Raw genomic sequence first — 14,495 nt, 5'->3', positions numbered from 1 at the left:
CAAAATCTTGCTCTTTTCTACTCGCTAAACGTTCCTGATGGGGATGATGCTATGTTTGGCACATTAGCGCAACTTCTGCTGCAATGGCATTAATACGTAAGTACCTTTTTCTTGCAAGTTGTTTCTCAATAAATTCAATCGAAGTTTAATAATGAATGTGATACTTAACTGTTTACACAACAGAGGGGAAGGAGTTCTGTGATCATCTGAAAATATAATTAAAAATTCATTTAATATACCTATATTTCTAATAGTGAGGAGAAATTATCATAATGTGTGGAACACTTTTTAGCTAATTTTCAAGTTAACTAATAAAAGAAATGGTTTATGCTTATCAAACCTTGTCAAAATGAATGTTGATGAAGTTTACATTTAATATTTTGTTTTTAAACAAAACATACCATTTATGGAGCTCAAAAATGTCATCAAAATGAGAAAAAAAAATGCAACAGATAATTAAAAAATAAAATGCACTATTTTTTCTTTCTTTTTTTAAAGGCAATAAACAGGAAAAAAAGGACAGTAACTATTTAAGCAATGGGAAATATATCTACCAATTTTGCAAGTTCCAGGTTATGTTAGTCCCCCTCCCCAAAATGTTTATGATAAAAAATAAATAATAAAAAAATAATGATTACAAAAATTCTAATTTTTAGTGAATCACGAATTGAGTAGCAAGTATTTTATTATAGTACCGATCTCTTAAATTAGGTCTGCATAACACTGGAAATTTGGAGTTTAGAAATCTGGCAGGATTGAAAATTAAGATTAATGTTATTACTACTACAGAATGGGACCTCAAATCCAGAATGCTTAAGACCAAAATGTTCGGAGTCCCGAATGTTCTCGGTTTCGACTCAAAAAATAGTGGAAACTCTCCTGTCGTAAAGTCTTTTCCTGGTTTCTCTAATGTCCGCAATAAATTTCTTGTATCTTTTGATCAGTCTGAATGAAAGTATATTTTAATACGCTAAAACAAGAGTCTGAGATAATATACAGCTCTGTCTAGTCTACAGAAGTCTTTTTTTTACAATGTGCTGATTGATACAATAACTAAATCACATTTTTACTGAAAATAATTTTGTATTTTTCTTCAATAGGCTATCTATTGCATACTTATGAGAAGAAAAAAAGATTTATCTTTAAAACTGAAATTGGATGTTAAAAGATTGATGCACAATTATAGCAAGACGCTTATTTACGTACAAGTGACATGGTAAAACTTTAAATAAAAAATCAAACTGAACTTAAAGCACTGTGTTTTCAAGGAGCAATTGCTGAGCATGAGCTTTTGGATTTTAGGATTCTGAAGTTGAGGTTTCCTACTGCATAAGATTTACAAATTTCAGAGAAAAATCAAGAATGATTTAGGAAATAAATTTTAAAATAAAAATAAACACATATTAGAAACAATCTTTTGATACCAAAGCTTTTATTATGTGATAGTGATAGTTTTTTCGAAATTCTAATCACTGAAAAAAACCTTTTTAAGGAAGTTTTGTTGTTTTGAAGACAGTTTGGAAGATATTTAACTAATTAGGGAGTTCAAAAGCCTCCTGCACAAATTAGGACATTTGAAAGCAAGCATAGGGTGCCCCCTATGAAATCGGTTAAAAGTATTATTTTTTTTAAAATCTCAAGTAGGCATGGATTTTTAAGCATCCTCATTAAATCGACATTTTAAAATACATAAATCATACATCATCAAACTAAATTGTTATCAATCTAGCATCAAAAACATATAATTTAGAACAGAGTATATTTTAATAAGTGGGAAATAAACTATCATCTAATAAGGAAAAGGTTCAAATGACACTTGTTTTCTTTGAAAGCGTTTTACAATTCAAATTTTCATTTGAAAATATTGGGTTAAAGAATAATAATGTAAACAAAACTTGAATGAATAAATCTTGAAAATTTCGCAAAATTGAGCATAACCAAAATTATTAGCTTTGAACACCCTCAGCACCCCCATTTCCAACAAGCCTGCTAATATGCATGTACGACGCTAAAAATTATTTCATTTTTTGGGGGTTTTTTTTTTTTTTTTTTTTGCTTCGTGTCCGGGTGTCATCCCACACCTTAGCTCGTTTACCTTCTGGGTGGGGCTTTTGGTTGTAACCGTCCTAATATGTATACAAACTACTCTATTAGGATAGACAGTGTGAGAAAAATTAAGTTTTCTGGGAGGGTTTTGACTTCAAAGCCCAAGAACGTATGTACAGTACATATATAAACAACAAGTAAAGACAATTTCAAATTTTTATTTGTAAACCGTAACTCCAAATGTTTCTACCTTGAACAATTGACAAAGACTCGTGAAAGCTAGGGGATGTAAACGAAATGAACTGTGGACAGTCTATATCACTTAAATTATTCATTATTCTTAACTTGATAATAAATACAAGGCGACAGAGGCACCGATGTTTAAAACCAAACTTCAAAAACCGTCAAACAAACAAACAGCATATAGCCAACCAATCACAATGAAGTTAATCCTTTCAGTTCAAATCACATTTGAGAACTTTTTTTTCCTGACTTTTGCTTACTTTCTATTTTTGCCTCGTTTTATGAGAACAAAAGCTTCAGTACTTAGAAAATGTTTTTACATTGCTAGCTTTTTACAAAAATGAAAATTTACTGTGATTTGCTCATAACTACTACAAACTGCGAAGGACGTTGCTACTACTCCTCGAAAATAAGCAGCTATGATTGGCTAACGTAGTCTACTCCAGTAGGGTCTACTTATTGGCAAAATAATCGCTCATTTTGGCAAAAAACTTCTAATTCTACAGGAAATAAATTACATGACGAATTATACAGTTGAGTAATATTGTCGGTTGCCATTTTTTTCTTGCGTGCAGAGAAATACGCTCGGAATCAATGCAAAAGCTTTGAGGCTTTGTCGTAAGCGAAAGCAAATTAAATGTTTCCTTTTTGATTATTCTTAAGAAATGCAGATGTGTATGAGAATTTTGTGGGATCCTTATTGCGATGAGGACTTCCCTTGAATTTGCTTTTTTCCTTTTTTTTTGTGTGTGTGGGGGGGGGGGGGGGGAGAGAATGCACTAGTACTAGAGTTCTCATGGGTTTTTGAACTAGTATTATAGAGTCCCTACGGAGATTTTTAGAGGGCGGAAATGGTTAAGAGGAATGTATTGGAAAGGAGATCTCTTAATACTCTAATGGAGACTTTTGGGGAATGTTTTTCTTCTTATAATATAGCTTGAATTCTTGAGTATTAAATGTCCTCCTTCACAGGGGTACCCACCTAGGGGAGGATCATATTGTTTTTAGGGGGATTCTTTTAAGGGTATTTTTTTCATTCGGGGGGACTCTTGCTCGGGTGCTTTTGCGATATTGAGAGGAGATGCGCCCTTGCCCATCGGGGATGAGCACCCCTGTCATTCAAATGAAGCTTTTCAGGGACTACTGTCCTTAATTTGATGCGTCGCTTGAACAGGACCGTTGACGTTATTTATTAGTAAGAAATATACGCGGAGAGAGAGAGTTCATGGTGCACAGGCTGCTTTAATTAGGTTTTTAAGGGGGTAGTTTTAAGTGATATGTTTATCCTCATTTTAGAGGGACTCTCTTTATGGGGGGGGGGAGTACTCCGGTCATAGACGCTCATATGGGAGGCAAGTGAGGGCTCAAGCCCTCCCTCCTTAGAAATCACAGAAGCGTCACCCTAAGGGCAAGGGCGCACCCGTCTCAATATTGAGCTCCTTCCCCCAAATGAGAAAAATACCCCTCCCTAAATATTTTAATGGCGCAGTATGCGCCATGACCCCCCCCCCCTTCCATCCCAGGTAGGCACCCTCGGAAATCAGAACTTCCTTGATTTTAGTATTTTTTCTTCGCAAAAATGTATTAACATTTCTCTAGCTACTAATGAATAAGTTATTAAAAATGTCAAATTTTAATAACTCTAATCTGTACAGAAATCGGTTTCCACGGGGAAAATATATCCTGCTACACCATGGGGAAAATATCTGGTCCCCCTCTTCTCAAAATGTTGCATATGGGCGCCCATTTTCCGGGATCAGTATGATATATCAAGGGGTTAAATGGAGTTAGGACATCGCTCATGAGAAAGATTTAGGCACTCTTTTGATACTATTAAATTGTTTCTTCATTCCAAGATAGTCACTTTTGGAGATCGGGAGGTGTCGACTGCCCCCCCCCCCCCCGTTATAAAAAATATTTTGGACTAATGTCAACTATACTTTATCTTAATGAACATTGGCAAGGTCGATGCTATTCCGAAACTGTTGACTTTTTTTGTTCAGCATCATTTTTAGTATTTCTTCAGGAGAGAAATCCGACACTGCCTCTGTTTCGGTTTCTGAGTTTGTATGCATATCGCGCGTCAGCATTACGTTAACGCCATATGTTCCTAAGCATGAATCTTGCTTTGTAACCGTGTTTCTGATCTACACAGTCAGCACAGCTTATTTGGACGATATAGTTATGAATCCCCTACTGTATATATGCACAATGGGGAGAGGGGAGCATGAGTGTCCTCGGTTCCAGGGCTGGATCTGCGTACCTGCAGACCCCGCGTTGCGGGGGGCCCAATGTCCCAAGATTGGGGAAAAAATTTAAAAAAAAATAAACTACACAAAGACCTTATTACGTCACAAACATACTACTAGGGGAATGGCCCTACTGATTTTGGGGCACAAAATTTATAGATCCGGTCCTGCTCAGTTTAAAGTAAAATGAAAAACAGAGCCCCTTCAAGAAAAAAATTGGGCCTACCAATACAGGGCCGCCAGAGCTTGAGTTTTCCTTCAAGATCTTATAGTTTTTTCAATCGGAGACTACCTTTTTTTAAGACCAAACTTTCCAAATAACGAGCCTGAACCTCCCTCCCCACGACCATATGCCCTATTGTGGCAATTGTCCCTGATAAAAAAAAAAAGTACTTTGTGCTGATTAACTAATACGAATACGACGACCAGCCAGCACAGGGGCGGATACAGAAAAATCATTTGGAGGGGGTACGGAAAATTGAATAGCCCTCCCCCCCCGCGTCACCTTTGATGTTTCATAACAAAGCTTTAATGACTTTATTTTTAAAAGTGCATGTTTTTTACTTCTCCTTTAGATCGAGGAATCTACTTCGAAGTACATGAATATTATGCACTAATATACTTTTAATGTAGACCGAAAACATGTGAAATACATGAACCGAAAACATCTTTAACGTTTCAAGCCATTTAAATACTAAACCCAATATAATGTCACCGAGATGCTAGACAGTGAGCAGTTTTACTCAGGAACATTGCCGTTAAGGTTATAACAAAAGGGCAAAGTTATTAAATAAACCCATACCTCAATTGAAGTTTTTTAAATTAATTTATAAAGAAAATCATAACATATAAGTTTTACTGAAGAATTCAGAAACTATTTTTGTGTGAATTTCAAAACAATTGCTGATTTGTTCTTGAAACCATGATACAGTTGAGATAACATATTGATACCACATGCCGTTTCCATTAAAAATCATGGTTTTTCCAAGAAACTACCATATGATTTCTTTCATTTTGCATTTTTTATAAGCTGAAAAAGAATCGCAAATAGGTTCCTGGATCAAAATGACTCTTTTAGGTGCGCCTACAAATTTAAAAAAATAAATAAATAAAATTAAAAAAAAATCAAAATAATTATTGATTCCATCAAAGAAGAATTAGTGGACGAATCGCGATAATACGGTCCCTTGAATTCGAAACTAGTGAGTTAAATGTATTCTGCAACTCTGAGCCTCTGACTCCAGTAATACTTCCTTAGCAAGCAAATATGCTGTGTGTATTTTGTGTTCTTTTTAATTAACTACGTAAAAAATGCAAAAGAAAAGTCAATTAAAAAGTAATAACTAAAATAGTGAAATTAATTCATCCTTTGGGGGGGGGGGGCGCAACTCCCAACCAGTCTAGCATAGATTAGGGTTGGTGACAAAACCTCTCCTGAAACGTTGATCCAAAAAAAAAAAAAAAAACCTCAAAACCATTTATTCCTAGAAAGAAAAAAAAAGTGCGATTTTTCCGTTCATGTCATAGTTAGGAACAACTGCCTTACGCATTACAGAAGTGGGAAAAGCAGATTCTGTAGGTTTGGAGTTTAGGTTAGGGTAGGGGGGGGGGGGGGGAAGCGCCAAGAATAATCTTTTCACGGATTAATCGGTAAAATAATTTAAGTGATCGATATGCTAATTAATGGACGTATCTCAACTCCACATCAAGGAAAATTGATATTCCGTTGAGATTCTTGAGTCATTAAATACAAAATTAATCAAAAAATTTTTCCTTTTTTCTTCCCATAATAGGAGGAAACAAACATTAAATATGTATACTGAAACCCCAAATAATGAGGGAATTAACAAAATATTTATAAACGAATAAAAATTTTATGTTTTAAATATTTATTTAGCGAGACTTATTTTCGTCGTCATGGTTACAAATCGTCTGCATTCAAGGCTTATCTCAAATAGTTTTTGCACAAAAGGTTTTTTTTTTAATGTAAAATCAAATATTTTCAGGAAAAACATCTAAAAATACTTAATTTTGGTAAGGATAAAAGTATAACATTATACGTTGTAAGTTTAATCTTTATGAAAAGTGCACAAGTGCAATTCGGTCATATCTTTATTACCTCATCCTAATTACTAGTTTTTTTAAGAATATGTCTCCTTTTACCTAACCTAGAAAATCACTGGTCATGATATGATGAGTGAGAATTTGTCCTCTACTTCCATTCTATACATAGAAACAAGAAACTCAACGAGTAGGGTCCTATCGCAATTTGTGATTTCGAAAAACATAATTTGAAATCAAGACATCAAAATTCAAATGAATGCCAGGGGCTTTTTTTTTTTTTTCAAGTTACAATTTATACGTTTTGAAGTAAAATTGTGAAATCAAAGTTTGTGTGTGGTCTTTGTATTAATGTGGGGTCTCTTGACTAGAATGTGCTACGCTGCAAATGCTTGAAAAAAAAATTGACAGAATCTTGAAAAAGAGAGGAAAGAAACAAAATTTTGAAATCTAAGAAATCATGGCTAAAACTAAAACAAGTGAAAATGTGTGAGGGCTATCAGCTAAAAACAGATAAATAATTATAAATTATGTATTAATTTGAAAAAGAAAAACGTATCCTCTCTAATATGCACACTTGAAGGATCCATGAGCAGTGCATGTCTGAGACAATTTCTTTTACTCATCATTTGTCCTAACATAACTGAACCAACACTTATTTGCAATATTAGCAACCAAACTTCAAATGATAAAAATGTTTTTTTTCCACCACACTTCTAAGATTTATATGAAATGGCTAGATGTAGCTGTTAAAAAATATCGTAGCTAATTTGAGAGGCTGCAGAAAATTTATAACAATCTAGTAGAAAACATTAAATATACAGACACAGAGATTTGATACAAGAACTTTATTTATAGCTTCCAAAAATATACGCATAGTAGGTACCAATTCAAATGATCAAATCTTTATTTCTTCATGAATGAAACAGAAATATATCTGTTTAGCAAATTGGATTTGATCAAGGGAAATGGAGCAAGCCTCCAAACAATATGGTAAAAACCTTTTAAAAATTAACCAACAAGCAGACAAATTACACAGAATAATTTCAATATTTTGCCCCAATGTCTCGTTAGTTCTACCATTATCCTGCTTCACACTGTTCCTTCAATGTTCTACGTAGGATGCCTTTAAAGATGTCTTAACAAGCTTCTAGGCAAATATCTTGAAAAAGGAGGATCCAAGCTTTAAATCTTCAAGAATATGCTCCTACTTAGTCTTCCATTGAGCTTAAAAATTTACTTTCTGAATTTTCATTTAAACTATTTTACAAAAATTATGGGTGCTATTAACAAAGATGGGGTAAGAGATATTAAGACATGAATAAACAGGTGATCTAAAGAAGCTCTAAACATCTCTATATGGAGTAAAATTGCATAACACTTTTTCATCAGGGGTGTGTAAAAAGGTGTCAGAAGGTATAAAAATTACTTAACAAATACACAGTAAAAATTAATTTAGGTAAGCTGTGCCAATCACTGCCAATCAAGAGATCAATGAGCCTGAGCTGTTATCTTTCGCTAACAGCTCAGTTAGCAAAAGCTAACACAGTTAGCATTTGCTCCTCAGATGTGTAGACAAAATACTACATAGTACAGTTAACTCTCAATCACTGTACTCAAAGTCCTGAAAAAACCGGCTGTAACCATTGAGTTACGGGAAGCAACCACAGCCCTTCTCAAGAGTTAGGGACCCAATGAAATCTATGAGATAAAAAAATATTAGAATTAGAGTCAACTGCATAACACAAATCAATAAATAATAAAAAGTTAGAACATAAGAAAAAAATTCATGTACACTTGTTATCTGATGATTTTAAAGTTGAATAATTTCCTCCTTGATTACTTATTACAGATTAAAACTCATGAAATATCACACACATTCATACTTCTGTTGAATTAGTTATTACTCTTCAGGCTCCAACTAAATTGAAAAGCATAAGCAGAGGAAATGACAGCAAATGAAGCCAAATCTCTCTACTATGTGCCATTTAGTCAGGAATTTTCAGTTTTTGCATCTGCACTATGCGAAATACTTCTTGGACTGAGGGGGAAAAAACAACTTAATTTAAACTTAAATGCACAAATATTGCCATGCATCATAATCATACTGGAATAATACACAATGCATTGTTTTTTCTCCTTTTTCAAATATCAAATTGCAGTTGGTTCTCTGTTTAATGACATTCTATTGAATGATTTTTCATAGTCCCAGATACTCCACTGCAGTTTTAGAAGCATTCTATTTAAGTAAGTTTTTTTGTGGTCCCCTGAAAGTCGTTCGAGTCAACTGTATTATATTTCTCATCTATTTCTAATTAAATCATTTATTTAATAGTTTTAATAGGTTAACAAGCTGTTTTTAATAGCTTACTCTGCTTAACTTTTTTTGAACACAAATCAATAAACAATCACAAGTTAGAACACATGGGAAAAAGTTCATGTAGGCTTGTGTCATTTATCAACTTTTAAAAATAATACTAAGATAATAAGTAAAAATACTACTTTATCTACTTTAAAAATACTACAACAAAATCATACAACTAAAGTTGTATGATTTTCTACTTGATTACCTCTTACAGATGAAAACCCTTGAAACATCATACAGATCCATACTTCTGTTGATTCAGTTGTTACTCTTCAGGCTCAAGCTAAACTGAAAAGTACAAGCAGAGGAAATGACTGACAGTAAATGAAGCCAAATCTCTCTACCATGTACCATTCAGTAAGGAATTCAGTTTCTGAAGCTGCACGCCCAAAATACTTCTTTAACTGTGGGGGGAAAAAACAACTTAATTTAAATCTTAAATGCAACAATATTACAATGCATCACAATGGAATAGTACGCAATGCATGAGTTTTCACTGTTTTCAAAAACAAATTATTATATTTCTGTTGTCTATTACACCAGGTTTCTATTAACTCAGATGAACAATATAGAATAGCATCCAAAAGGAGAACAATTATAATAAAGTAATATGAATTAGACATTTTTCTGCCTTCTGTGCATAGAAAAAAAATCAAGAATACCAAATATCAAGTGGGGAAATACTTTGCACACAATGCATTTTAACCTGGAGTGCTTGCAGACATATAAGATAAACACATCAGTTGTGGCCAGTGCTTCAGTAGGGGCCACTTCAAGGTTAATACTTGAAAAAATAGGATTCCAGGTCTCCCAATGAATTCAAAAGTGCATCTAACCTCATTTCACCTCAATGGCGAAATATTAAATACATTGTAATACTTTACCGGCATCAAATCATATTAACGACATGCAACGTCAAGCGAAACAATTATGTAATAGATTAACTAGGTGCATCAATTTTTAAATAAATATTAGATTCTTTAATAATTGAAGCTTTTAATAATTTTTTTTGGGCACTGTTATCCAGTTCTTTTGTGAAACATAAATTAAATTTAATTATTAAAATTTGCGTTACCAAATAATCCTTGGGTACCTTTCCGTTCGTTCATGAGCGTCAAACCATTGCAGTCGCCCAATGTCATAGTTGCCATAAACTCCAAGTCAAAATAACCAATGATTTAGCTGTTATTTACATTCACTCGACAAGATGCAGTCCATCTTTAGCTAAAAGTAGCCTCACAAAAAGTTGACCAGTATGCATTGCCATGAAAAGAAAAAGGAAGCCAGGAATATAATACCAACATTACAGTGCAACAAGAATAATACATCGTAAAAGAGCTACAAAAACATTATTGAAAAGATATTACATGAAGCAATTTGGCAATAAGTATAAAATAATAATCCATAGCTATTTTAATTGCGTGTTGAGCTGTAGGAGCTCTTAATATAAAAAATGGCTGTTAATGCAATAAATGTATCATCAAACAGAAAGCAGCATTTATGTTGATTAAAAATACACCAAATAGAGGTCCCAAAAACACCAGAAAGCTTCTTTAGTGGCTAAATACGGTTCATAAAACCAATCATCGGCAAACTTAGGATCATAAATGAATTGCGACACATTTTCAGCAATGTATTGATTTATAACCTTATAAAACAGCTAATATATGCAACGTAGTTTTACTTTTTAAAGAGGAAGAAACTTGCAAGAAAGTTAGATTAAATTTCTTACACGTCAGTTCCGTGTACTGGTCAACACACAAAACTTATACTCACTTAGATTTCCTTCATTTTTGTTTTCTTTTCTTTTTTTGGCTAAAAACATTGGTGTATTTTAATTTGTAATACATCAATTCAGCATTTCCATGTTTGTAACGTGTCGAATATGAACATCACTCGTCAATTTAGCAGGATCTTGCACATAAAAATGCACAAAATTCTCTTCTTCCGTAATTTATTTGTAAGCTTTCAAATGAAGAAAACTTCGCCCCTACTTCAACAGTCATTCCTCTATAATTACAATAATTAGATCATTAAAATACTATCAATATAGGAAAGTATGCTGAGAAAAGCACGAGGCGCAGTTGTTGCTCGCTGGAATAAACAACGCGAACGTGATCGCCAAATATCGAGGACGTCTGAAACCACGCCAAGTTACTACAAAGGTTGCTAGAAAAATCGAGGAGTAGCAGACACTTCCATGAATCTCATCAACAGCTGCTGTTTTTAAATTCTATCTTTATTTTGGCAACACCATACAAATCGCAACATAGCAGACCTCGCTTTCGGCGGAGATCGGCCACTGTGTGGGAATCAAAAGTTTGTTTACTTAAATTTGAAAGATGACTGAACTCGTGGAAGAAATATTAATGTTTTTAAAAGATAGTGGCGAAGAACCTGTTGATTCTCTTCGTTTAGCGGAATCTTTTCAAACTGATCATCAAAAAGTCGTGGGTGCAATTAAGAGTTTGCAGAGTGCAGGAAATGTAATGAAGTTGAATGACTTTTTTTTTTTTTTTCTTTTCTTCTCTAACTTTTATAATTAATATTGTTTAATTTCAAATTTCTGTTTTTCTTGTTTGAAACTTTTGCATTCATTTGTTGAAATCGGTATTTGCATTAGAATGATGAATTGTCTGATGCAATACTTTCTTTTGTGTTGTGCCAATTCTTTAACATCATACTTATGCTAATTCATTGTAACTTATCTTTTTAGTTAATCGATGCTGAGCAGAAAGATACAAAATCTTGGAAGTTAACTCCAGAAGGAGAAAAAGTTGCTACCAATGGCAGTTATGAAGCTCTAGTGTTTTATTCAATCCCTCCTGAAGGTATTTCACAGCAGCAAATAATGGTGAATATTTGTTTGATTTTTCTTCTGAATGCCTATGACTTTCAAAAATGAACACTCCAGCTATAATGTTGTTTTCTTTTTTGAAAATATGAAATATATCCTTCATTTAACATGTGCTTAATCACAATGAAAATCACAAATTTGCAGCTGATAAGACCAAAAAAAAAAAAAAAAGGCAAGGGGAGGGTAAGAAAATGCAGATAGTGGCAATGAAGTAGGCAAAGGAGCTGTAGATGTGTCCAGAAACCTTCTTCAAGGTTCAGTAGCTGAAAGTAGGATAATGACTAGGGATTCACCAATTACTCAGTGGTGATGCCACATTGTTGTTTATTAACAGTTGGTAATTTTTTGCCAATCAATTGGCAGTAAAATATCATTTAATCAATGTTTTTTTTTAAGTATGTCTGAAACAAGAAACTATGCTGAATGAATTTTGCAAGGATAAGCAAATGTAATTACGCCTGTCTTGGTTCTCCTCACCTTTCCTGAAACTTTTTTGCTAATACTGCTATTCAAAAAAAAAAAAAAAAGAAAAAACAATTGTTTTTCAGTAAAAATTGCCTTTACTGTCTATGAGTATAACTACAACATACAATTTACAATTTGTTCTAAACTTTTATACTTTTTTCATTCAACAAAAATGTAATCATTGTTGGGTGTGCTTTGATTTTTAAAACATGTTGAAAATTATATTTATTATTAGATCATTGAATTAATGTTAATTTTATAAATTGCACGTATATAAAGAATGTTTCATCCAGGCTCAGATTTAGAAATTTTGGACCCACTGAAAAAAAGAAAAAAAAACCTCCAAATGATGATAATTTTGCCAAATTGTTGGACAAAATTTGCCAAAAAAGGAAATTTTTGGAGTTGCTATGACCTCCCATCTGTTTGACAGTTTTATCAATAACAGTGAATTTTGCAATCTATGTCATTGATTAGCATGCTCATTGATTACTTCTCATCTTAATTGGAAATGTCTAACATCTGCCATAAATTATTATTTAAAACTTAGGATCTGTCTCAGTCATGTGTTTATGAATGTTTTTTGACTGCTATTGAATTAATTGCCACTTTCTTGGTCTCTTTAAGTTTTTTCATTTTAATATTTTTCTTTCTTGTAGAAGTCAGTTCCACAAGCTAATGTAGGTTTCAGCAAAGCAATGTCATCTGGTTGGATATACATTGAAAAAAAAGATGGAGCTACTATGGCTTTTCGAAAGGTATACAAAAGCTTTAAAATTAAAAAATATGTATACGATATCACAAAGTCGAAGGTAAGGTAAAAAAATTCGAGATTTCAAGATAACAAAGTCATATTCATAATAAAATAATATTCTTAAAATTAATCACAATAGTTAAAATAAGTGGAAAAACTAAATGAAAGTTGAAAAAAAGTCTTAATACAAAAACAAAATTTTAATTTTTAAAATGAGCCAAAAATAATCCATTCCATTTCAAAGGAAGGTTAAACTCGAATCATGGCTCAAGACTCAAAGTTGAAAATAAAAGGGTGTCCTGTTCATCTCCCATTTTTATAAAGGTGGAAATGCAGTCAAAAAGTCCAATGAAATAGCATGAGAAGGGAGCGAAAAGTTTTAGGTAATTTTTTGGGCTTCTTAGGATTTACATTTTTTTTATACCTCCAGGCTCTAGAATAAAAGTGGCTGTAGATAAGCTTCTCCGAATCATTCCTAACCCCTGAGAGAAATTATGAAGGGCGTGAAAATTTTTTGGAAACATTCTTTGAGACAATAAACTGGTTTTTCTGGAAAAATTATATTTGACTTCGAAAAATATTCGACATGACAAGGTTTTTATTAAAAACTCTTTAACATAAGAATGAAAAAGAACATTATATAAATATGCAAAATCAAGGGGAAAAATAATTTTTTGTCACATCAAGGTTTTCGAGATATTGAGGGTATACTGTATTTTGAATTGCATGCGAAAATTTTTTAAAAGAATAGTTGCAATTGACTAAAATTGGAATTTTTTTTCATATTACTGGGTAACTAAGGGTGAATGTTGCAACAGAAGTTTTCTATGTTATAGAGAAGAATTTTCTTTGTTGCAAAAACTCAATCCATGTGTCTGAAATTTTTTTCAAGAAAACCGAAATGAAAAGTTTAACCTGCTATTTTCACAATAGCATAGCCAGGATTTTATTTTGGATGGTGTCCAATGAAACTCAATGTACTCAACTTTTATCTTTCTTATGTATAAGAACAGAAACATTGTGTGCAAAATAATGGACATTTTAATTTTTGAATTTTATTTTACTCATTTTGGGAAAGATCCAGACCTATGGACCCTCCCCTTGTTATGCTATTGCTTTTTCACTATTTCTTTCAAAAATCATAGGCTTAAAAATCAAAATTAGTTACAGCCCAATGTTTTTTCTTTTCTTTTTGTTTGTTTAGGAAAAATATGATCTAGAGCAGTTTTTTCTTTTTAAAACAGAAAAGTAAAGTAGTAAATTTGCTTGTTATATTCATGTGTTTTTCATTGCTTGCAGATTTGCATTTTATTAATGAATTTCCCTGCATTTATGTAATACTCCTTTACATTTTGGCAAGATTTTCAATTATCGAGTTGGGAAATGCTATTTTTTTCAGAAATTAAATGAATAAATGCATGTAAGCCGATAACCTTTGTGTAAAAGTAACTTTAA

At 32.7% G+C, this 14,495-nt stretch overlaps 2 protein-coding genes across 2 annotated transcripts in view; one reads left to right on the top strand and one right to left on the bottom strand.

The window, feature by feature from the left end:
* The window catches only part of LOC129216736 (targeting protein for Xklp2-like), a 51,551-nt gene extending 49,170 nt beyond the window's left edge, over positions 1–2,381 (bottom strand). The window contains exons 1-2 of the mRNA XM_054850953.1: positions 2,297–2,381; positions 170–206 (exon numbers count right to left, since the gene is read on the bottom strand). Of these exons, the coding sequence (XP_054706928.1) occupies positions 170–206; positions 2,297–2,381 (122 nt within the window). The remainder of the gene's footprint in view (positions 1–169; positions 207–2,296) is intronic.
* An 8,853-nt stretch (positions 2,382–11,234) lies between these two features.
* Positions 11,235–13,482, top strand: LOC129216735 (phenylalanine--tRNA ligase alpha subunit B-like). The gene is made up of 4 exons (XM_054850952.1): positions 11,235–11,450; positions 11,681–11,818; positions 12,946–13,098; positions 13,471–13,482. Exons 1-4 carry the CDS (start codon positions 11,307–11,309, stop codon positions 13,480–13,482), a joined length of 447 nt encoding a protein of 148 aa, XP_054706927.1. The 5' UTR covers positions 11,235–11,306.
* Positions 13,483–14,495: the final 1,013 nt, after the last annotated feature.

The sequence above is a fragment of the Uloborus diversus genome, chromosome 2, assembly GCF_026930045.1.
Source record: "Uloborus diversus isolate 005 chromosome 2, Udiv.v.3.1, whole genome shotgun sequence".
NCBI lineage: Eukaryota > Metazoa > Arthropoda > Arachnida > Araneae > Uloboridae > Uloborus > Uloborus diversus.
Note: the sequence above shows the minus strand (reverse complement) of the source record. Positions and strands in the feature narration are given on the sequence as shown.

What these genes read in the sequence shown, in the direction of transcription:
- LOC129216735 (XM_054850952.1), top strand. Translation starts at nt 11,307, where the DNA reads ATGACTGAACTCGTGGAAGAAATATTAATGTTTTTAAAAGATAGTGGC. An exon ending in GTTTGCAGAGTGCAGGAAAT is followed by an intron (nt 11,451 to 11,680) that starts GTAATGAAGTTG and finishes TTATCTTTTTAG; the next exon opens with TTAATCGATGCTGAGCAGAA. An exon ending in TTTCACAGCAGCAAATAATG is followed by an intron (nt 11,819 to 12,945) that starts GTGAATATTTGT and finishes TCTTTCTTGTAG; the next exon opens with AAGTCAGTTCCACAAGCTAA.